Below are 24,203 nucleotides of genomic sequence, written 5' to 3'. Positions count from 1 at the left end.
AAGTGAAAACCCCACCCATAAGCTCGTTTCTTTTTGCATCTTTGCAAAGGCTTTAACAAAAAAAACGTGATTTTCCTATTTTATTGAAAACTGTGAATACAATATAATTGTGACAAATGTAAATATTCAGATGTATTTAAAAAAAATTTGATGATCAAAAATGTATTTTTAGAGGAAAGCTAAATCAGCATTTAATTGATGAATAAATATCTGGTGGAAAAGTGGAAAAAGCAATGAAATAGTACAGAAAAGAACACACCTATTAGAAGCCTAGCCACAGGTTCCCTGGGGTTCGTCAACAAAAAGCAAGGTTGCCAGTGCACAGGGGCCACTGGGCCCTTTGACCACTATCTGCAGGCCTTGCAGGAAAAGTGGCTTGCCTAGGGACACAAGGACTGAAACGTACAGAGCTCTGGTTTAAACAGAGACTCTCCAGTTGCAGGACAAACACCTGACGCCAATGTTAACCCAAACAAGAACAAAAATCCTTTTTTTTCCCCTTTTCAATTAGATCAATTGATGAAGTCTGATGTCTTAGCATAAATTCCTGCTCTCTCTTCTACCTTCAGCAGCTTATGCGCTGCCATCCATGTCAGCTCTGAGCGCCTCCTGCAGATGGTGAATTCCTGACACTTGGAATATAATATCCCAATTTTATGGCTTTCCGATCAGGTATTTTAAAAATTGCCATGGCGTAAACTGATACAGCAATGATGATACCTTTTAAACTCTAATTTCTAATAAGTTTTTTGTTTAATTATCATTTGATCATTTAAATTGAGTTTTATTATCATTTTGAAATCCTTCTATTTAGCATGACAGTGAACGAAGGGTCCATTAAGTTTGAGTGTCTCTCATTTTATCCGACTAGATTAGCACACGTATGTAGAGGTCAGAAAGCAACATGTCTGAAGTAAACCGAGTCGGCTTTGGTGAATGGGTCCACTGTGCTGATCAAACTAAATGAAAACTGAGCTCCTTCTCTGTTTTTTTAATACTCTGACCCTTCTCCTAATTTTGCTCTGCTGCTTTGTTTGGCCAAAATTAATGTGTATTACATGCTCGCTCTTCTATGCAAACTTTATTGCAATATACAGGTCCTCTTCCTTAATCTAAACAAGCACTCTTCCCCCATGGTTAGCATTGACATGGTCAGAGGGGATCAAAGCATGCAGCAAAGAAGTGATACATGCCTGCAGAAGTGAGTGGGAAAACCCTGAGGGCTTTTTGATGTTTTAAAGCATTTCCTCCACTAATAAGGAGCAGCTTCTCCAAGCAGCTCATAATTTTTGAATACTTGGAACAGTAATAAATCGTAGCGAGGGTGTTTTAGGCAGTTTGGTTTTACTCCTGCTTATTCGTTTAAACCTCTAATTAAAATGCAGAGCATTCTTGCGTCCTCTGGATTTGTTGCTGCTCCTGCACACAGCCTTTGACTCCCTACTCTCCCCACCACCACATCACCTTACTCCCTCCTTTTATAGTCCTCCCATATGCCTCTGCTTCTTATGATCAACATAATTTGACCTCTCACTTGGAAGAAGTGCACCAAATTTAATGGATTTTTTACAGTCTAATCTAACCAGTTTCCTCTTTATTGCTGTTTTGCACCCAGTGGACCTCATCTTTACCAGGCTAACCTCCCCCACACCTCCTCCACCCTTGCGCTGAGAAAATTAGTTCATCAGAATTCAAAATATACCGCTGGCTAATTAAAGGAGTGTTAATTGAGTGTTCAGAATTGGGTAGCCCCTTCACTAAGTACACATGGATGCACAGACATACACACAAGGGCACCATGCAATCACAGCGACAGCGCCGGGTACACCAAGGACGTCGCGCTTGGGGAGTTTCGTGCCAATCAAAGAAACGAAAGAGAGAAAGAAAAGTGCCCATCCTCCAAATAAAATGGGATTTCTAGATCATATCGTGGCCTACTGCGTCTCAGTCCGGCTCTGCGTTATCCAATCACTGCTCAGCTATCTGTGTCTGACCGCAGGAGAGAGTATAAGGCTCCACAGATACCCTGTCTCTCTCTCACCGTGTGCACAGTGCTAATGAGGGGTGGCATTTAGAGATGTGCTGCTCTGACACATGGGCATTGTGTGCCAGGCACTGGGTGATTAAGGACGAAGGTCAACCCATTAATTGCCTCCCTGCCATCTCCGCTCCCTGGCGCGTGATCTCCAAGAACTAATGCATGTGTTTGCCTGAGCTTTTATCTAATCTCCAATGCAGTTCAATCATACGCTTGGCTTGTTTACATTTCTTTCATGTGAAACTTTTTTTTTTCCCCTCCTCTCTTTTTGCAGGAGCTGCTCAAGCCCAGGTTTTCCCGTTAATTTACTGTAAGCTGTTTCATGTGCTTGTGCCTCCTGCTCTAAGGAAGGGAAAGCATATTCCTCCATCCTCAGGGGAAATAATTAATCCTTACAAGGCTGTCGCATGTTGAAATGAAGCGAGTGTGAAGCATTTAGCCCAGGAGGCATTGCAGGCTGTCGCCCGCACAGGCACCTGTTGTTGTCCCTGCCCTACATTTCATGAGAGAGCGCTGAGCAGAGGATAACAACATGCTCCACTGATAGCAAATGAGACACAAATGCAGATGCAGATTTTGGAGTACATGCTTGTTTCTTTGTCTATGCCAATCCTTTTCCTCCTACTTTTCATGCATTATGTTTGCATGCAGGGCCACGCCAGAGATTGTGCACAGGTGCAGGAAACCCCCTACCTTATGAGAAGCCGAGGGCTCACACAAACGTTGGCTGCCTCAGAGGGTGTTTATCAACTGGCACCATCTGTATGCTGCAGCTCAGTGCTATGATCTACTGCCTGAACCAATAAGTCACAGAGCTGCTGCCTAAGATGAGACTCTCTCCTTTAACCTCTGAGTCTTCACTTATAGACTTATAGCTCTGGAAGAGAGAGATGAGGAAGCTCTGCACATCAAACACGGTCCATAACAGCCTTTGCATGAGAGTGAAATATGCTTTGGTTTGTGGCCATACTTACTGTAATCAACTTTGCTATAAAATTTCCTCCGTGGAACTTTTTTCAAGAGGAAGCGAGAATCAGAAGCATCCAGATGCTCATTTGCCTCCTCCTCCTCCTCTTCTTCTTTTATGCTTGTGGGTTCTAATAACCGGAAGCCTTTGTGGAGTTGAGATGGGTTTTGTAGGCCTGAAAGGCCTCTAATCCCTGTGGCCTGTGAAGTGTGAAGCCCTTTGATGCCAGGTCGGCATGCCAAAGGCTCTGCCTATTGACAAACAAGGGCCAAGCGGGGAAAAGACGAAGCGAGAGGAGCTGTCTCCTCCCGCTCAGAAGAAACACAGGCTCAGGCATGAAAAATATAGGGCTCAGTCAGTGAGAAGGAATAGAATTAGCTACCCTTTAATGAATTTCCTGGCTTTTTTAGTGTTTTTTTTTCTCTTGTGGCAGTAATTAGTTAAAATGATGGGCATATTGCAGCCGAGGGCTCACAGGGGCAGCAGGGCACAGGTCCTTGATATGCCTGAAAGCCAAATATCTCTCCTCATTTAGACCGTGTGGTGATCAAAGATGCTTTTTTTTTCTTGCCCTCGTGTAAAGAAGATCAGAAAAAATACTGCCTTTCCATTTGAACGCGGACCTGCAATGTGCTTTGAAATGAGCATGTTTTTTCCACTTCTGAGTAAATGAAATGGGTCTCTGTCAGTTTCCCACCGCAAGTCAGAACATCAAAGCAAATGACACTGCTGTCACAAGGGAAGCAGGGCTGTGCCTCGCCGAGGCTGGTTAGACCTCAGATTGGTGGGTCTGGCACACTTTTACCAGCCCATTAAGCTGTCAGTCTAATTCTGATTTAAGTTTTATTCACTTCTACCTGTTTGTTTTATCTGTACAGTTTATTTTATGAAGTTTTATTCACTTTTACCTGATTCTTTTATCTATAAAGATTAATTTATAAAGCTTTATTCACTTCTACCTGTTTGTTTTGTCTATACAAGTTATTTTATAGTGCCATTTCACAGAACGTGTAATGTTTACATAGTTTAGAAGCTTAAGATGGATATACATTTACTTACTTCCTACTGAAATTCTACTTTAGCCACTTTTATTGAATCCCTATTTTTTTGGCTTCCTCCCCACAAGAAAAAATGTGGCAACAGTGGAAAAGACCAACTGTTGAGATCACTATAAAAGACTTTGACATTGTTTTATATATATCAGAGATGTTGTATTAAAAAAGATTAATTTGGGGGTATGAGTTCATCATTCAAATATAAAATGCATCAGGAAGTTACTGGTCTCTTATGGTAAAAGTATAACTTTATACTTTTATACTAATCTGTCAAAGTAAAGGAAAATGGTAATAACGGATTCAAATTCCAAGAAGCGCCTCAATTATCAGCTTTCAGTGCCAGAAATACCACTGAAGAAAGAATGGAACACACATTAGCTAGGCTGCTGCTGTCAGATTCTGGAGTTAGGCCTGTTTTTCAGTGTTTAGCCCTGTTTCTCTCATCCGGAACTATGGGCTCAGCTTTTTGTGACTTTTATTTGCTTAATTTGATCTATTTTTTTACATCAAAACCAGCTCAGAGATTATCTGCTTCACTGATTATTTTATAGACAGAGACACCTATGGAGCTAGTTCATTTTTTTATCATAGAAAGTGTTTATAGATCAGTGTTTCTATGCTCTGTCTGCTTTCAATCTCTTGAACCCCTGGTCATCCTCAGCTGATGGCTGCTCACACTGAGCCTGGTTCTGCTAGAGGTTTTTTTTATGTTAAAAAAGAGCTTTTCCTCTCTGCTGTCACTGCATGCATGCTCGGTGTGAGGATTGTTGTCAATCGCACACACACACAACTTAAGCGACCGTCTACTGTTGGCACATGGATACAGTCACAGTAGATGGTTGCAAAAGCATGTCCTGCAAAGTTGACGAATCGATGCAGTCAGCTGGTTTTCCTTAAATAGAAAACAAAAAAATGTTATTGAATTGTCTCTTCAAAGTGCCTTGAGATTACATGTGTGTTTTGAGTTCATGAATAAGCTGTGAATTGAACTAAATTGAATTGACGACCTTACTGTGAGCCAAAATTGGTCTGTTTTCTCCATCTCAATCTAAACTGGACTCCTGCTGATGCCCCAAAGTCCCTATCTTAGTTTGACTTGTAAAATATTGGCACAGACACTGTTTTAGCTGGAAGGACATTGTAAGAGTAGCAGTTGTTGATTCTGGCACGGGTTCTTCCATATTCTATGTTGGATCACAGCTTATCCGCAGTATGGGCTTTCTAACAAGTGGCTACATTTGCATGCAACCAGTGAAGAGCTGCAGACAATAATTGGTTCTGATAATGTTTTTTATTTAAAAGGGAAATAAGCGTGTTTGATGAACCCACCCGACCAATCTGCCTCCAAATTTAGTTTAAATATTCACACTCTTGCCCTTCAGCATTCAGCTCCTAATTTATTTCTTTTTATGATATGGATCTTGTAGATTTAATCATTTTCACAGTTGGAGTCCCAAAGGGTTGTTGAAATGAACTCCCCATGATATCTGTAATGGGAGCATAGAAATGAGAATTGTGACTACTTGGCTGTGGAGTTTCTTTAAAGTGGTTTTACGATTGGAAAGGAAATGGACTGCATCCCAGTCACAGACGCCTCAGGTGGCCAGGAAATTTGCTGACTGTTCTAACGGAGGTTCATTTTTGTGCATTTTTTGCATCGAAATATCATTTTTGAACGGGTTGCAAGTCATTTGTGGCAGCTGATATATTGTTTGTAAATTGAGTCCTTCTCCCAACCCCCCATGCTTTTTGTTACACTGAGCTAAGTAGCCATGAAATTGCCTGAATAATGTCATTTAAATCCAATCTCACCGCAGCCCCTCACCTCCACACCCAGGCCCCAGACAATGACACGTGGTAGGCTTTTCATTAATTCCATTTCTCCTGTTCTGCACCTCATCGTGCCGTGGCCAAGTATTGGTCCACAGACCAAGAACTCTTCTTCGTCTTCTCTGAACCCCCGGAGTTGGATACAATTGTAGAATTAGCTCAAATATTGCTGAACATTTACATAAAGATTTAAAGCAAAAGTCCTTAATATCATATATATATATATATATATATATATATATATATATATATATATATATATATATATATATATATATATATATATATATATATATATATACATATATATATATATATATATATATATATATATATATATATATATATATATATATATATATATATATATATATATATATATATATACATATATATATACATATATATATATATATATATATATATATATTAAAATGTTCTCTGGCTCATATTTTAAAGTTAATCTCAAATACATAGTGAAGTCATTTTTATGCTTCTCGGTGCTTATAATTGAAACAGTAAGATTTCTGTATGCATGAATCTTTATTAACCACAACCAAAGTACAGTCATATGAAGAAATAAGAACAAGCTCTGGCAGCGGATACATTTGTGCATTTGCGAATATGAAAACCTAGTATTTTCTTATTTAATTTAACAGATTCTAAAAGCTTAAAATCACTGAATGACATCCCAACACAAGCGACTAAAAAGTGGACTAACTATTGCACATATAAATATAAACAGTCTAAGAAACAAAACAAATGATATAGCTGAATTGTTAGAAGAACATAAGCTGAAGATACTTGCTATTTCTGAGACTCATTTAGACTCCTCCTTTGAAGATAGTGAATTACATATAAAGGGTAACAACATTTATAGAAACGATAGAAATAAATATGGTGGTGGAGTAGCTTTTTACATTCAAGATCATTTACCTGTGAAAATGTGTACTGACATGATGAAATATAATATTGAAATATTATGGTTACAAGTTTATTTTCCTCACAGAAAGCCTACAGGTGCTGGTCATAAAATTAGAATATCATGAAAAAGTAGATTGATTTCAGTAATTCCATTTAAAAAGTGAAACTTGTATATTATATTCATACATTACATACAAACTCATATATTTCAGATGTTTATTTTGTTTAATTTTGATGATTACAAATGACAACAAATGAAAATCTCAAATTCATCATATCAGAAAATTAGAATATTACTGAAGACCAATAAAAACAAAGGATTTATAGAAATGTTGGCCAACTGAAAAGTATGAACATGAAAAGTATGAGCATGTACAGCACTCAGTATTTAGTTGGGCCTCCTTTGGCCTGTATTACTGCAGCAATGCGGCGTGGCATGGAGTCGATCAGTCTGTGGCACTGCTCAGGTGTTATGATAGCCCAGGTTGCTCTAATAGTGGCTTTTAGCTCTTCTGAATTGTTGGGTCTGGTGTATTGCATCTTCTTCTTCACAATACCCCATAGATTTTCTATGGGGTTAAGGTCAGGAGAGTTTGCTGGCCAATTAAGAACAGGGATACCATGGTCCTTCAACCAGGTACTGGTAGCTTTGGCACTGTGTGCAGGTGCCAAGTCCTGTTGGAAAATGAAATCTGCATCTCCAAAAAGTTGGTTAGCTGCAGGAAGCATGAAGTGCTCTAAAACTTCCTGGTATGTGGCTGCGTTGACCCTGGACCTCAGAAAACACAATGGACCAACACCAGCAGATGACATGGCACCCCAAACCATCACTGACTGTGGAAACTTTACACTGGACTTCAAGCAACGTGGATGAAGTGCCTCTCTTCTTTTCCTCCAGACTCTGGGACTTTGATTTCCAAAGGAAATGCAAAATTTACTTTCATCAGAGAACATGACTTTGGACCACTCACCAGCAGTCCAGTCCTGTTTCTCTTTAGCCCAGGCAAGACGCTTCTGACGCTGTCTGTGGTTCAAGAGTGGCTTGACACAAGGAATGCGACAGCAGAAACCCATGTCTTTCATACGTCTGTGTGTGGTGGTTCTTGAAGCACTCACTCCAGCTGCAGTCCACTCTTTGTGAATCTCCCCCACATTTTTGAATGGGTTTTGTTTCACAATCCTCTCCAGGGTGCGGTTATCTCTCTTGCTTGTACACTTTTTTCGACCACATCTTTTCCTTCCCTTCGCCTCTCTATTAATGTGCTTGGACACTGAGCTCTGTGAACAGCCAGCCTCTTTAGCGATGACCTTTTGTGTCTTGCCCTCCTTGTGCAAGGTGTCGATGGTCGTCTTTTGGACAACTGTCAAGTCAGCAGTCTTCCCCATGATTGTGTAGCCTATAGAACTAGACTGAAAGACCATTTAAAGGCTTTTGCAGGTGGTTTGAGTTAATTAGCTGATTAGAGTGTGGCACCAGGGGCCATCAATTTTGAACCTTTTCACAATATTCTAATTTTCTGATATGATGAATTTGAGATTTTCATTTGTTGTCATTTGTAATCATCAAAATTAAACAAAATAAACATCTGAAATATATGAGTTTGTATGTAATGTATGAATATAATATACAAGTTTCACTTTTTAAATGGAATTACTGAAATCAATCTACTTTTTCATGATATTCTAATTTTATGACCAGCACCTGTATACTAGTAGGCTGCTGTTACAGACCTCCAAGTTCTAACAATGAATATCTTGACACAATCTGTGAAATGTTAGCTAATATGAATGTGGGTCTGGATGTCTATTTACTTGGAGATTTTAACATTGACTGGTTTGCTCATAACTGTCCACTGAAGAATAAGATACAAATTGGAGCTAATGCAGGTGGATTTGATCAAATTATGAATAAGCCAACAAGGATATGTGTAAAACAAGATGGTACTAAAACAGCTACATGTATTGATCACATTTTTACAAACTCTCCAGAAACAGTTAACAAGATATCATCGGTCCCTATTGGAAGCAGTGACCATAATCTGATTATAGTAGAAAAAAACAATAAGGTAGATAGGCAAGGACCTACAATAATTTTTAAGAGATCATTATGCATCTTTCAATCCTTATTCTTTTGTTGACAATGTGAGAGAAATATGTTGGTCTAAAGTGTTGACTGAAAGAAATCCTGAGCTTGCACTGTCAAAGTTTGATGATTTATTTCTACCTGTGATTGAGAAACATGCACCTTTGAGAAGGTTTACCGTCAGAACATCGAAAACACCCTGGCTTGACAAAGAAATGAAAGAAGCTATGAAAATGAGAGACCAAATGAAAAAAACTGCAATTATAACTGAATAAGGAAGACTGGTGCCTCTATAGGAAAACAAGAAACGCTGTGACCAAGCTAAATAAAAAGAAAAAAAAGAATTATTATGAAGATAGAGTAAAGAAGGCGGGGAATGATTGCAAAAAAATGTGGAAGATAGTTAATGATTTGACAGGTAGGAAAAATAGAACGCATCCATTATTTCTTGAGACAAACGATGGCTTCATAACTGGACCTAGAGAAATTGCTAATTATTTAAATAATTATTTCATTAGTAAAATAGCAAAACTAAGAGAAAATATGCCTAACCTAAGTAATGAAATATCTCACTTATTAATAAGAAATGAAATAATGAAAGGGAAAAGGTCCAAGTTTAAATTAGAAATGGTTAACTTGCAGAGGGTAAAGGATTTCCTGAAAAAGTGCAAAGATAAACCACCGGGTGTTGATGAACTGGATGTCAGACTTCTCAAATTGGTTGCTGATGAAATCGCTCCTGTAATTACTCACATTATTAATTTAAGTTTTATGTCTTCAGTGTGTCCACAAGCCTGGAAAACAGCCAAAATAATCCCATTACAGAAAAATAAGAAACTGCCCTTTTCCAGCTCAAATAGTCGTCCGATAAGTCTACTACCTGTGTTAGGAAAAATAACAGAGACCATAGTATATGAACAAATTAATAATTATCTGTCGATTAATAACATAATTTGTCACTCTCAACATGCTTATAGAAAGGCTCATTCTACAGCAACAGCACTAATTAGTATGTCTGATGACTGGCTTAGGAGTATTGAAATGAAAGATATGGTGGGAGTTGTGTTTCTAGATTTTTCAGCTGCTTTTGATTTAATTGACCACCATCTACTATTAGAAAAACTTTCCTGCTATGGTTTTGAACAATCTGCACTTGCATGGTTTTACAGTTATTTAACTAACCGGTCGCAAACGGTATATTTTAATGGTGCATTTTCTGAAAAACAAACTGTAACATGTGGTGTACCTCAAGGGAGCTGCCTGGGTCCTTTATTATTTTCAATATTTACAAATGACTTACCATACATACTCAAAAGAACTAAAATAATTATGTATGCAGATGATTCCACTATATATACATCAGCAAGAACAAATAATGAATTAGAAATTATTATGAATAACGAACTAGTGGGAGTGGATAAATGGGTGAAAGCAAATAAGCTGGTATTGAATACAGCAAAAACTAACAGCATGATTGTGAGGTCAAATTACAACGTAAACAGTAATCATATATTGAATATTAATATCAATAACGTCTCGATAAGGAATGTGCATGAGTCCAAGCTTCTGGGAGTGACGGTGGATAACACGTTATTATGGAGAAAACATATTAATAACATGATTGCAAAGATGGGTAGAGGAATCACAGTCATAAGAAGACATGCAACCTTTATGTCCCCAAATATTCTTAAAATGATAATCCAATCATTGATTTTTTCTCAAATGGATTACTGCCCAGTCGTCTGGTCAAATGATCCTGAAAAGATGCTAAATAAACTACAACATGTACAAAATAGAGCTGCCCGAATAATATTGAAGTGTGATTTAAGGACAAATATAATAACAATGCATAAAAAGTTAAACTGGTTGTTAGTTAAAGACAGACTTTCATACTCATTGACTGTTATGATTAGAAACATATCTGTATTAAAAACACCTTATATGTTATTTACAAACCTTACTTTTAGTTCAGAGAATCACGAATATAGGACTAGGCATGCGACTGAAGGAAACTTTAGTTTGCCTAAAGTAAAGTCAAATTCCTTAAAAAGAACTGTTATGTATAGAGGTATGAAAGCATGGAATTTACTGCCGAATTACATTAAACTGATAACTGATTTAAGGAAATTTAAAAAATCATTGAAAGAACATTTATTAAATATAGAGGTAAAACATGATTAGGACTGTCTTCTTCACTTGCTGTGCTTTGTAGTTTGTTTTGATTACGGTAGTTTGGATTGTTTCTGTTTATGTATATGGGTATATATGTATAGGTATATATGTATGTGTATATGTGTGTATGTATATATGTATATGTATAGATTATGGGAGATGTTGTTTTAATGTCCACATAATTTTATTTCATTTGTAATTTTTTTTTTATTTCATGTTTTGTTGTTGGACCCCAGGAAGAATAGCTGTAGCTTGCTACAGCTAATGGGGATCCTAAATAAACTAAACTAAACTAAACTGAATATGTTCTATAAATGTAATACAAATGGAATGGCTGGTAATAAAGCAATTGGGAGAGGTGCTTCATTTATTCAACTTAAAATCTTTGAAATGGCTTTTCGCATCACCTCCACATGAAGGAACACTGGTATGTGTCATTCTGTTTGGTGATTTACATTTGTTCTGAATGCAGACACTTTCTACTGTGTTTTCTTGACTGTGGTGGTGAGAGGATCTGGAGAATCTGATGCAGAATCTGGATTGATATAAAAAAAATTAAATAATTCACTGAAGGTAATTTATAGAAACTACCAATATGAAAAAGTCTGGCCTTCAAGGGAGCATGATCTGGAAGCAGACTTCTAGAGTCTCCAATGACCTTCAAATGTCTTCAATGGACAAGAGGTTTACACCCATACCACCAGGAAAAAACTGCACAAATCTTACTTTCATGAGATGTGCAGAAACCTTGACTCTCAAAAAAAGCATTACGATTAAAGTTTGCCATAAAGAGCAGAGACAAAGACCAGGACCTCCAGAATAATGTTCTTGCAACAAATGAGTATACATCTAAAATCTCTGGTCGTCTGCACTCATTGTTTGTGAAATTAAGGAACTATTTTAAAATAAGAAAATACCCAATACCACTTGTAAAGCATGGGGGTGATAGTGGCATCTTTTAGGAATGCTTTGCTGTAGCAGCATCTGGTCAGCTCACCATTGCAGAATCATTTTGTTTATCAGAGCTTGATTGAGAAAAATGTGAGGCTATTTGTAAAAAAAAAAAAGGTTTAATCCTGAACAAAACTGAACCAATGAAGCTACAGTGAATGGAAACTGCTTAAAATGCCTTGAAATGGGCTGTGGATCCCAAACAAACATCTCACAGCTGAAAGTAAACGATGTCAGACTTTGGTATTGCTACAAGCAGTGTTTTAATGTTGCAACACCAGATAATAGGCATAGGGTGTCAAGATTCTTTCACAGTTCAGATAAACATTATTGATAAGATATTTAATCTCATCAATAATCAGTTAATTTGAAAGTATTTAGTTAAAATATATTGTAAAAAGCTGAGCATTTAGGTAGGTGTACAATTTTTTCACATAACAATCTATTTCTATTTTTAAAATTAAATCTATGCTTTTTTATGCCAAAAGCATCTCTTGAGCATTTGTTATAGGGCTCTATTTTGTTAAATCTATCTTAACCAAGCTTTTAATTCCCAGTTGACCTTTAATTGGTTCTTTGTGGGGTCTCACTGCCCAGTTCTGCTAGATTGAATGAATTTGAAAATTCAGTCGCCAAGGGTAAGACCCAGTAAGTGATTCCACTTATAAATCTAAAATGTGCCACTTCAATTAAACAAGCTTTTATTCCCTCCCCTTTCCTCCCTCAGTGCCTGGTACCAAGGCTAACCCAATTCAGAGCTGAAGAGAGTCCGAATTAATTTCACAATGCACTGATTTAACAGCGCCTAAGGTAGCAGGCTCTGACAGAATGAGTTTTTAAAAAGATTCATTTGTCTAGGGATGTTCATCCACATCTGGGTGAGAAAATGAGATGGAAAGAAGGCTCTGAGCAGAAAAGCAGATGGATGAATACCGGTCCGCATATACAGCTTTCTAACTATGTTTGGGTTCTATTAAAGTGTATCGGCTTGGTTTTATTCAACTAGGCACTGCCAAATAAAATTCTAGAGATGGTGATCTGAAAACTCGTAAAACATGCTGCACCTCATAAACTTTGCAGCCTAGTGGTTGCTTGTGCACCTGCTTTTTAAAAATCTGTAATTAACACAATATGATGATTCATGCCTCACAAATTTCCTTTTTCTATGATTCCAACCAGAAATTAGCTACTTTGAGTCTAAGATTCCATCATAATCTTTACTAAAAATGATGACAGTCAGAAAGTGATAAATTATCACAGAAGAAAGTGATAACCCAAAATGTGCAACAAAGTCTAATTGGTTTTGCTTAAAAAGTAAAAGTTAAAAAGTTTAATTTTCAAGGTTTTTAACTTTTATTTTCTATTTAGCTATTTATACTGTAACTTTCTCTTTCAAAAAAATTATAAACCTGCTATTATCCGCTGGCAGACAGTAGTTTAAAACATTTTCCCCATTTACACTACACGTCTGAAACCGATCCTTGCCGAGTTCGGACCGAGCTTGGATCAGTTAGCTGTGCCGAGCTTAGTTCCTTACGACCATTTACACGTCACGCTAGCACAGTTCCTCGCTTCCTAGTGACGATCTATGGTACTACTGCTATCTAGAGGGAATCAAGCAAATCAACATGGCGGCGCCCATAACATTGATATTTCGTTTTTTGCGGAGAGTCAGACAAAGAAGGCAACCTTTGGTGAATTTACTTGACAGAGTCCGCTTTTGGGAAGTGGATACGACAAAGAAGATTGAGCAGTTTTCGATTATTGATTGGCAAGTTACTTACAGATGTGCATTACTGCCAACTACTGGAAGCTGACTGTAAGGAGGTGACGCGGTCTATTCATGCGCTCTTTGTTATCAGAGAACCAAGCCTGAACTGAACCGTGCCGAGCCCTACTGTTGAACTAGTACTAGATTTAGCGCTGTTCGGTTGAGTCTGACACAGTCCAGTTCCATTTACAATCAGCAGTTATCTTGGTTACCATGCTCGGACAGCTCCCGGCATGGTTTCAAAATGGTAGTGTAAATGGGGCTATTTTTACCTACAAGATGAGTAAGAGGTGACTTTCCATAAGTTGACACAAAAATAAAAAAAAATATATAAATTGTAGTTAGAAGTATTTCCAGATTGATACATCTGTTTTATTTTGAAGCAAGGTATAAGGGTAGCTAATGTTTTCAGCCATCACCACAGCAATGTGCAGCAACAGGAGGGTAAGGGGCATTACTGCTTCGCTCTTTGCTTTATACTAATAAGAGAACATGGTTTATTGGATGTTTTTATCTAAAAAAATTACTTTTAAGCATTGGAATGGTATGCATGACAACGCATGTTGATATAGTTTTAAGGCATGTCTGTTTTGATAGGAGGAAACCTCTATTTGGTTTTCATTATACCCCTTTCATTGGCTCAGTTGAAGTTCTTGTACAACCACTAGGAATTCGGCCTTATGAATTTCCTAAATGTTCAAAAGTTTGGAATTTTTGTTTCAAATAAACCTCACTACACCTTTTTTCTGCTTTTATTTAATCCTAAGGTTCATTTTCTTTTTTTTTATCTGTTTTTTCTTTCAGGTGACCTGGTGGTACCGTCACCTTCCTCTCGGTACCCAACAGCAGCAGAACTTGATGCTTACGCTCAGAAGACAGCAAACAGCCCACTGTCCATCAAGATCTTCCCCACAAACATCAGGGTTCCCCAGCACAAGCACCTTAACCGGACTGTGAATGGATATGATACCACAGGGCAACGCTACAGCCCTTACCCCCATCTCCACACAGGAGGGTACCAGGGTCTTCTCGCCATAGTCAAGTCCTCATCATCATTATCATCATCTTCATCATCTACCTTTGGTCCTTCAAAAGGTGTTCTCAAGAACTCAGAAGGCAGACGGACTAAACTGTCTCCTGCTCACATTGCTGTGGCTCCATACCCACCCCCTAATAGTAGCACTTTAGCCAGCGGTCATGGTCAAATGGTTTACCACTCTGGGCCAACAAAGCCTCCAGAAGGCCCCGGACTCTCAGTTCCCCCAAACGTCACTCTGGCTGGCTCTGTGATTCCTGTAACAGGGGGCCGAGGCCTGTCCCTGCCTGCACAGTCTAATCTCCCCTCCATCCAAAGTATCATCTATCAGATCAACCAACACTGCCAGGCTCAGGCCCTGCAGCAGGTGTGTCAGGGGACTTCTACCGCACCAACAAATTCCAGCCCCTCCAAGCACGTCACAGCAGTCATGGGGGTTGGTTCAAGCTCCTCTGGTGGAGGCTACGTTGTAGGCATGGCTCCTCAGGCTAACATGGTGTACACAGGATCGGGGCTACCCACTCAAAGCGCAGAGGTAATGAAAAGTGGTGTATACACAGAGGGTATGGACTATATCCTGTGGCAGAAACAGCAACAGCAACAACAACATCAACAGCAGCAGCAACAGCAGGCCGTCCTCCGCATGTACAGTGGAGGCAGCGGAGGAGGGGCTGCCATCAGCAAGTCGCCTGAAACCTGTGTCCTTGGTGGGGGGATTATGGCAGCTCAGGTGTCCTCTTCCTCCTCCTCCAGACCTTTCCATCTGACAGCCAGTGCCAGCGGCGGAGGTGGGCTGGACAAAGTGAGCTCTTCCCCTTTGAACTGTGTGGGTATGCATGGGAATTTCTCAGTGGGTCAGTACTTTGCACCACCATGGAATAGTGTGCTGGTTACACCCGACAGTGACTGCTACAACCCCCAGGAACTCCTAGGCACTTCAACGGGAGGTCCAACAACGGGTCACAGAGAAATGGGATATCCTCACCACCATCACCATTACCACCACCACCACCATCACCCCGCAGTTGACAGCGGTGGGGGTTTGTGCTGCAGTTTGCCAAGCAAGAGCTTGTGCAACACCTCAGTGCTGAGCAGTAGCCTGCAGTCTTTGGAGTATCTGATCAATGACATCCACCCGCCCTGCATCAAGGAGCAGATGCTCGGTAAAGGCTATGAGACTGTGTCTGTGCCGCGGCTTTTGGACCACCAGCATGCACACATCCGCCTTCCTGTTTACAGATAGAACGGTCGGAGGGGAGAGAGAGAAGAGGAGGAAATTAATCAAGGATTGTGAATTTATGAAGAAAATCAAGAAAAACGGCAATGTTACGGGACTGTTAAGAGTGCCACTGCTTTACGGATCGTGGGAGCTTAGAGAAGAGCAGTTGCTGTGCTGTGTGACCTTAGATTTGCTGGTTTCAAAGCAGGCCGTGGGGATCCCTAACACAAAAAGGTAGTAGTTACTACCAGCGGGATGGAAAAGGGATTCCAAGATTCTCCTGATGTTCCATTGTGTGGTTTGCCAATAGGATTTTTGGATTATTAATGTTTTTTTTGTTTTTTTGGGTTGTTGTTTTATCCTTTTAAACTGTTTTTTTTTTAAATGAGAATCATAGCTTGACATGAAGTGAGTACACCACTTCTTTCTCCTCTCCGAATACTAAGGATAAAGCTACTGTGTAGGTTGTCACTGAAATGGTCTTAAAGGGCCGGCGCTTAGGGCTGCTTCTAAAACCCAAAACTAAGTAACAGTACACACATCCAGAAGTGTGCTGAAAATAATAAGAATATTACTAGCAGCTCTAGGGTGTCCAAGGATCACAAGGTTGAATCTAAAAGGGTAGTACAATTTTAGTTATTGCTGTTATAATTGATGAATTAATTGCACTGCTTGAATTTTGTTAACTTTGAAGTTTGGAATTGGGTAGTTGGATATGATATATTTAAGAAACTTGAAAAACTTGAACCTATTTTTGTTGTTTGATATATTTGTAGGTATATTATATGTATTGGCTGCTACAAGGAAAAGTGTCTCAACGTTTTTTTTATTATCTTATTCTATCGTTTTCCCTTTTTGTGTTTTTATGATTTCAATTTTCCTCTTTAAGCTGAAGTGCAGTCTGTCATGTTCTGACGCAAGGCAGAGTTGCTGCTTTGGTTCTGTAAGAACCTAAAAGAGGAGCTCTTTTTGTTTTCCTAACCAACACTGGAACCAACATTAAATCTCAAAACACTTATTTAAAACAAAATATGTTGCAAAAAATACAAGAAAAAGAAATGTTACAGTGAAGAATGTTACTATGGGGTTATAGGAATAACCTTAAATGTGCAGTAGCTTGTAAAGGTGTTGACGTTCCTTCCAGATTTTTACATTTTTTCACTGCACAACCCCAACTGTCAGTGTTTTTATTTAGTTTTATGTGTCATAACCAGCATAAAGTAGTGCTAAAATGTGAACAGGGTCAAAAATGGTAAATGTTGCATCCTATTAGAAGTAAAAAATCATAACCAATTTGTTCCTTTACAGGAAAATAATATCCTTACATCCTTAAGCTGCCACCACTGTTTCACCATAAGAATTGTTTATTTATAGTGATAATCAGTTTGCATGTAAGGCTTCAACTTTAATATATTGGGAACATATAAACTTGATTTGATGGGATTCATTTATATATTTCCTTTAGCTTTCTATCAATAACTGTTTCCATCCTGTCCTGACTGATAATAGGGTTTATAGGAAGGTTGAATTAATAACACGGGACCTGTCTTTACTGTTAAGATGTCTTTTAAAGACAGAACAATATCTTAATGTTTCTTATCCACATCACAATATAAACTACTTTATGTTGGTGTGTCATATAAAATCCCAATAAAACACTTTAAAGTTTGTGTTTGTAAAGTGACAAATTGTTGAAATGTCATAGGGAGTACTTTTACGAAGCACTGTATGTCGAAGCGTGTATGCGGCAGAGTGCATGTGTGTTTGTACCTTCTTAGTTTGTGTTCTTCAAAAATCCTCAGACTTTATGATTTTCTTCATATTACCAGTGAGATTGACCCACTGATTCAACAGTCCCATAAACATTATGACGGAGTTATGTACAGGAGATAACTGGCTCCTTTTTTAATGGAGGCTTTAGATGTTTTTTTTGCAGTCGGAGTCATTTGACTCCTTTAAAGCTGCACTGGCAGTGCCGCTGAAAACAAATAATATCATGCTTTTTGGGGTACTTTGATGTTGCAAACAAGTACAAAATGAAAACAATCATGCCCTGTCTTTTGGCGTCAAAGGAAAAAAGACCAGACTGACTGCTTCGTTCTTTTTTATTTGTTTTCCATTTCAGCTCTGGGTGGGGATGCATTTAGCCCAGGCCAGTCTTAACTTGATGATTCAGAGCAGTGAAATATTCATTATGACTGTGAGATACCCTCGAATGTACTGCACTTAAATTATCACGATATTTTGTTGCCTTGTGGGACTCTAGCGGGTGAGAAATATTGTATCAGTGCAGCAGCTCTCTGGTCTTATATTAGCATTTCTTTTGTCAGTCAAATTTCAGCGGCAAATTGAATTTATTAACCGGAGAGTAGGAGAACGGGGAGCTTTGCTGTGGAGAAATACTGGCATCGGTCTAGATTTATGAAGTGCAATTATAATGACTGTATTAACATTTTTTTCTCTGAGCTTACACCAAAAAAAATGTAAACTACAGTTGTCAATACATTCCCAATGTACCACATCCCTAATCTTTATCTCTGGTTTCTTTGTTTTGATTTGTTCTAAGGTGTAAAATAAATTTCTTTAAGAATATACTCAGAAGCCATGCTTTGGCTATGAAGTCTGTGATTATTTTTTTCACATTTGCCCTCTAGAAGTCAGTGGGATCATGGGGCTTTTTTCTACAAAATCCATTATGTAATCTGACCTGTTATTTTTTTATTGATTAGAACCTTGTATTGCTGATTATCTCAATGTTTAGACTTTGACCATTCAAGCAAACAATGAGAAACAGATAAAGTTAAAATAAATCCTTGAATCCAAATTGTGTGTTGTCTGGAGAGAAATTTAGAAAATAGGCACTTATTATCCTGTAATTGTTACTTTTCACATATAGCCACTCGTACCATAAAGAATGCATGTTTAGCACAGGCTGAATTTGTCTTTGATGACTGACAGCATAAAGAGTCAAAGCCTCCTTGGCCTAAATTTGCTTTGTAAAACCTCAACAATGCAAAGACGCATTGTTTCAGCAGCCAAATGCTTTAGCCAGGGCCTGTTTAGGCATATTTATGTGTGGTAGAACTAAGTTGACAGACTTAAAAAAAAAAACATCCGTTCCTAAATCCCTTCCATTTGGCTTCTGCATCCAAGCATTAGACCCTGTCAGATGATGTTGCAGTGAAAGGAGAGCGTTTAAGGCAGTGGAGTTTCCCTTCACCAGTGGAGATCTGAGGCAACAGGCCTTCTCAGCTAAATGAAATATTGAATGACATATTGGGTATTGGAAATCACGATTCAAGGAGATTCATTCAGATGAAAAGATTTAGATCAATTTTTTTTGTGTTTGCTTTTGTTTGTCATATAGCAATGGATAATTGTAGTGTTATATGCTAAAGTTTTGGAGCTTTATTTGATAGGCTAATAGAAAATAATGCATAATTATAACTTGTACAAAAATAACAATCAAAAAAGTGTGTTTAAAAGGCCTTACTTTATTTTTAGCTTCATCCATCTCCTCAGTTAACTCTGACAAGTTTCCCTATCCCTTCCAAAGAAAAACATTCCCACATCATAATGCTGCCAAAAAGTATTTTGGAGAGGCCAAAAATTCTCCGAAATAGTTTGCAAATGGCAGCATAAATTAGTTTCAATTCTTTTCTTTGAATTCAGACTGCTCCAACATCCCCCCCATCACCTTTCTCTGAAGCACAGGCTCCAAACTGTCTGTCCCTCTTCTCCTTCACACACATTAATGAGCTCCTGTTGATAGCACGCATCTTAGCCCTGCTACTCTGCTCCACTCCTCTGTTCCTTAGCCGGACAATGGACGCTCAGCTCATATTAGGGTAATAGAATTAAATTTCAAATAGATTTTTGCCTGGGCTGATCCAGCCACGGCTCACTCAGCTGCAGAGGCAGAGTGGCATATGGCAGGTCATTATCTAAAGCCCACCATTCCTCCCCCCGTCCGGGGCCAACAGGGTTCAGTGCCGCTTAAACAAACCGAAGGTTAGGACAGGCTGTCTGGCTGGCGTCAGAGGGGAGGACAGCAGGGTCTGAGTGGTCGTTCTGGTGGTTGGGAGGGGGGTAGAGGGTGTTGCTGTATCGCAGACGCCACAGCATCTCTGAGGGCCTGAGTGCTGCGCCATGGCGCCCGGGCTTGCTTTAAAAGCTGGGCTGTGTTTGATGGAGGGGGATTTGTTTCTGTTGGATTATAAATGTTTGCTCCCTGCATGACTGAGGGGGCTTCGTACAATCTGACAGAACAGAGAGAATAAAAACAAAAAAGTGGAAAATTTTGGTTCTGAAAATCCTCATAGCATCAGTAATCAGTATGGCTGACATCTTCCTGGAATTCTTAATTGATTGGACATTTATTGTCCCTCAGTTTACTGCAGCGAAATGCTCTATTTTTATTACCAAGAAAAAACACTTTAACTCATCTTGTTCGGCAAGTGAAGAATCTCAGTAACACCACCTTCTGATCGCAAACATTTAAATCTCTAACTCATCACTGAGGCTGCAGACTATTGCAAATACATTTTCAAGGGCAACCAGAGGCTCGTAGAGGATGGTTGGGGGGCAAAGAGTAGGAAAAGTGACTTATGCTGGCTGTAAAAATCCCTTAGTAAATCCCAGTAAGTCCATTAAGACCTTTGCCCTGTGTAAAGGTTTATAGTCACATATTATGTACGTTAAATACTGCTGAGAAGCAAAGGGGGAAGCAGACTCAGCTCTTTTGCTCTTAGCTTGAGGTAGGGGGAGGTAGACACTCACTCTGTAGATTCCTGGCAAAGATTGTCCAAGCTACAGACTATGGGGGCTTTGTATCTCTGTGGTCATCTCCATTCATGTAACCTCCACATTTTTCTCCCATCTTCAAGCTCATCCCTCCTTACGATTTGGAATTAGTCTGGGATGAATTTATTAGTCCAGTCCTCTATTTGTCACTCAAACCTGGCAGGAAAATACTTTCATTAATGATTGACATCAACCTTGAGAAAATTGCACCTGTAAACCACCAGCTATAACTGTGCTGCACTATTTAAAAAACATGTTTTTCATCAAAAAGCTGTAGCAGAGTTTAACCTAGGTATGTCAAGTAGACTAGTAGTGTCATCAGTGGTATACCAAGGCTTAGAAAAAAAAAACTATGGTTTCAATTTCTAAATTTGAAATAAGTCAACAGCGAAACTGCTCATAGCGTCTGAGGTTCTGTGCTTAGTTGTTCATTTCAGGGTTTCTCTGAAATGGTAAACTTTAGTAATAGTGTTAAGGCTTTACTAAAGGCACTAATTAAAATGCTTTTACCAATTCTAAAAAAAAACATATAATTGCTAAATTAGGCCAGAGCAGACGTTGCTGTAAGAGAGGAGGGACTCTTCAAACTGAGCCAAAAGAGATAAATCTTTAAAAAGATCTCCTCCCTTCAGCTCACATTAGATTGCTGTGTTTGTGGTACTTTAGAGCAGAGCAGTAAGAAAAAGTAAAGATCCAGGAAAATTAGCACCACCACTGATGTTTTGTTTGTTTGCATTGAGGGATCAATTTAAGGTGCAAGAATCAAATGCTAAAAATGTGTCTATGTGTGTTAGCAAAGTATATGACTTCAGGTGTTCTCTTTTAAAAAACTAGATAATTTTGTACTTTTTTTTGTCTCCCTGTCATCATGGAATTTTTTAAAATAATTTTTCAATACAGTTAGAACCTCCTGTACACCATTGCCTGGACACATGCAAGCATCAGTGTAGTGGGGTGTAATTCCAGAGGCATACACCCGTTTTATTTCTATGTTCAGCTGAAAAAGCTTTTGACCTCCACATATTCATGTGGCTTACGTGGCAGGTCTATTATCGAATCCAATCTAAACGTTAAAGTCTGGGGATTTTGCCTATTTTTCCTTTCTCCTGAATCTTTTTACGGTTTGTGAGGCTGTTCCTCTGTTTCTTTTTTTGTTTGTTTTATTTTCCAGATGATCTCAAGTGCACCAACCCTGCCAAGGTACGAGGGTGGCGCAACCTTGAGAAAATAATATATATGGAAATGGGAAATCTATAAAGCATCTCTCTTATTGTTTTCCCTGCAGTACTGTGTTTAAAAAAATTATTTTGTCTGCTCAGGATGAAAAAAAAATGTAAAAAGTACAATGCTTCTTTCTTCTTTTGAAACAATAATAATAATATACGAGTCTTAGATTTCGAGAAAACAAGTCTGAATATAAAGAGAAAAGCTGTAAAATCCTTTAGTCGCGGGGTTTTCAGCTTCTGAATGTGCCTACAGCCAAGCATCGCAGAGATGGCTTACCCTCTCCAGATCTTCAACCATCATCTTCAATTTGCTGAAACTGCCACAGTCACTTCTCCATCCTTAACATCACAGGAGACATTTTCTCTGCTCCCTGCTTTTTGTCAATATCAGGACTGGAGTGTCTTTAATGTAGTTTGGCTGTTTTTCATTTGACCTTTCCTCTCTTATGTAAAATGTTTGACATAAGGAAATAAAGCAGATGACTTCTAAGTCCATTCTACTTTTTCTTTTTTATTCTATGTTAAGACAAATGACTGGACTCTCTGATAAAAGAAGGTAAGCATATTAGTCTGAGGATTTCCTTTTAACATCACTGCCATATGCCTGCCTCGACAATCTTGTTGTTCACTTGACCTTTTTCACCTTTGCAGTGGTAACAACCTTTCCTCAGGGAGACACAGGCAGAAAAAAGAGGTATAGTGCTGGATTTATGCCTTGGTAACTTTTAACATTTTTTTTTTCTGAGTTGTTCTTTAGTGGCTGATCTTAAGCAGTGGGAAAGAGACGCTGACCTATTATGAATGCATCTCAAATGTGTGCATAAAATGTAAGTACCCACAAAAAACAAAAAAAAACAGGAAGATATTTTATTTTGAAAACAGCATTCCGAGTGCTGGCTGATTGCATCTAGCCTTTGTAGATATTTTGCAATACAAAGGTGTAAAAAGGAATTCATATTAATTGATATTTTTTCATATCTTGCCAAATGACAGCCACAGATTATAATCTGTGAAAGACCAACATAAAATCTATTTTACTAAAAGAAATTGAAAATGTTTTTAAAATGTTGATAAAATAATGTAATATTTTTTTTTTTATGTTTGGCTTCCAAAAGATTGTCTGTGCCATAACCAAACCTATTTTCACAATGATTTAAGCTGTGATCCAAAGAATCCCCTCCAACTTTGGCTGTAGGTTGTCCTGTGGGAAGGTTATGCTCAAATATTGAGTCACCTGAAGCCCAAAACAGTTTATTCCAGAGGTGAATTTATTTTATCTCTATTAAACTTCCCAACAACTCTGACCAGCTTCCCTGCCATTGATCAAGAAACACATTATTAACAGTATTTGTATAAGCAATATTTAATTCAATTCAATTCAGTTTATTTATATAGCGCCAATTCACAACACATGTCATCTCAAGGCACTTTACAGTTCACCAGATCATAGAGTCAAACTGATTCAAAGTTTTCTAAGGAAAACCAGATGATTGCATCGACTCATTTAATCGAATGCAATCCCTCACACTAAGTATGCTTGCAGCAAAGTGGAGAGGAAAAACTCCCTTTTAACAGGAAGAAACCTCCAGCAGAACCAGGCTCAGTGTGAGCGGCCATCTGCCGAGGCCGACTGGGGTTCAAGGAGACAGAAGCAGAGATACAAAAAGCAGCTGTAAAAGGCGGCCGCATTCAGGAAACACACAGCCAGGCAGACGAGCTCCGAGCCCGCTCCCATGTCAGACGATGAAGAGAGCACATCCAGCCAGTCACAGTCATAGAAACAGGACTACACTGGAAAAAACATTGACATATTTACTGTGTCCCAAACTGTAAATAAGCTATTATTTAAAAAATTACATTTATATTGACGCTTAATCAGATGTGTGGACTTTAATGTGAAATAACTGTGATTTTATTTAGGGTGATGGAGTCAAAGGGGGTGGGGGTTGAACTCATGCAGCACTTGCAGACATTTATTCCATAAATATTAGGCAATAAATAGTAGTCAATAAAAATATTGTTATGCACTACTATAATATGTCTGTTAAGTTACAAGCATTGAAAACATTGTAGGTTCAGTTAGCATATTTTCATTGTGTTATTTCAGCAGCCATATTTTCTGTAATTA

At 38.5% G+C, this 24,203-nt stretch overlaps 1 protein-coding gene across 2 annotated transcripts in view; it reads left to right on the top strand.

Moving 5' to 3' along the window:
- Positions 1-18,640, top strand: part of fam222a (family with sequence similarity 222 member A) — a 77,294-nt gene extending 58,654 nt beyond the window's left edge. For both annotated transcript variants that reach the window (XM_038290031.1, XM_038290032.1), the window contains one exon: positions 14,596-18,640. In XM_038290031.1, the coding sequence (XP_038145959.1) occupies positions 14,596-16,070 (1,475 nt within the window). In that variant the 3' untranslated portion in view covers positions 16,071-18,640. The remainder of the gene's footprint in view (positions 1-14,595) is intronic.
- Positions 18,641-24,203: the final 5,563 nt, after the last annotated feature.

This window comes from Cyprinodon tularosa, unplaced genomic scaffold (genome assembly GCF_016077235.1).
Source record: "Cyprinodon tularosa strain WSP-4 unplaced genomic scaffold, ASM1607723v1 ctg275, whole genome shotgun sequence".
Lineage (NCBI taxonomy): Eukaryota > Metazoa > Chordata > Actinopteri > Cyprinodontiformes > Cyprinodontidae > Cyprinodon > Cyprinodon tularosa.
This window is presented reverse-complemented; position numbering and strand designations above follow the sequence as displayed.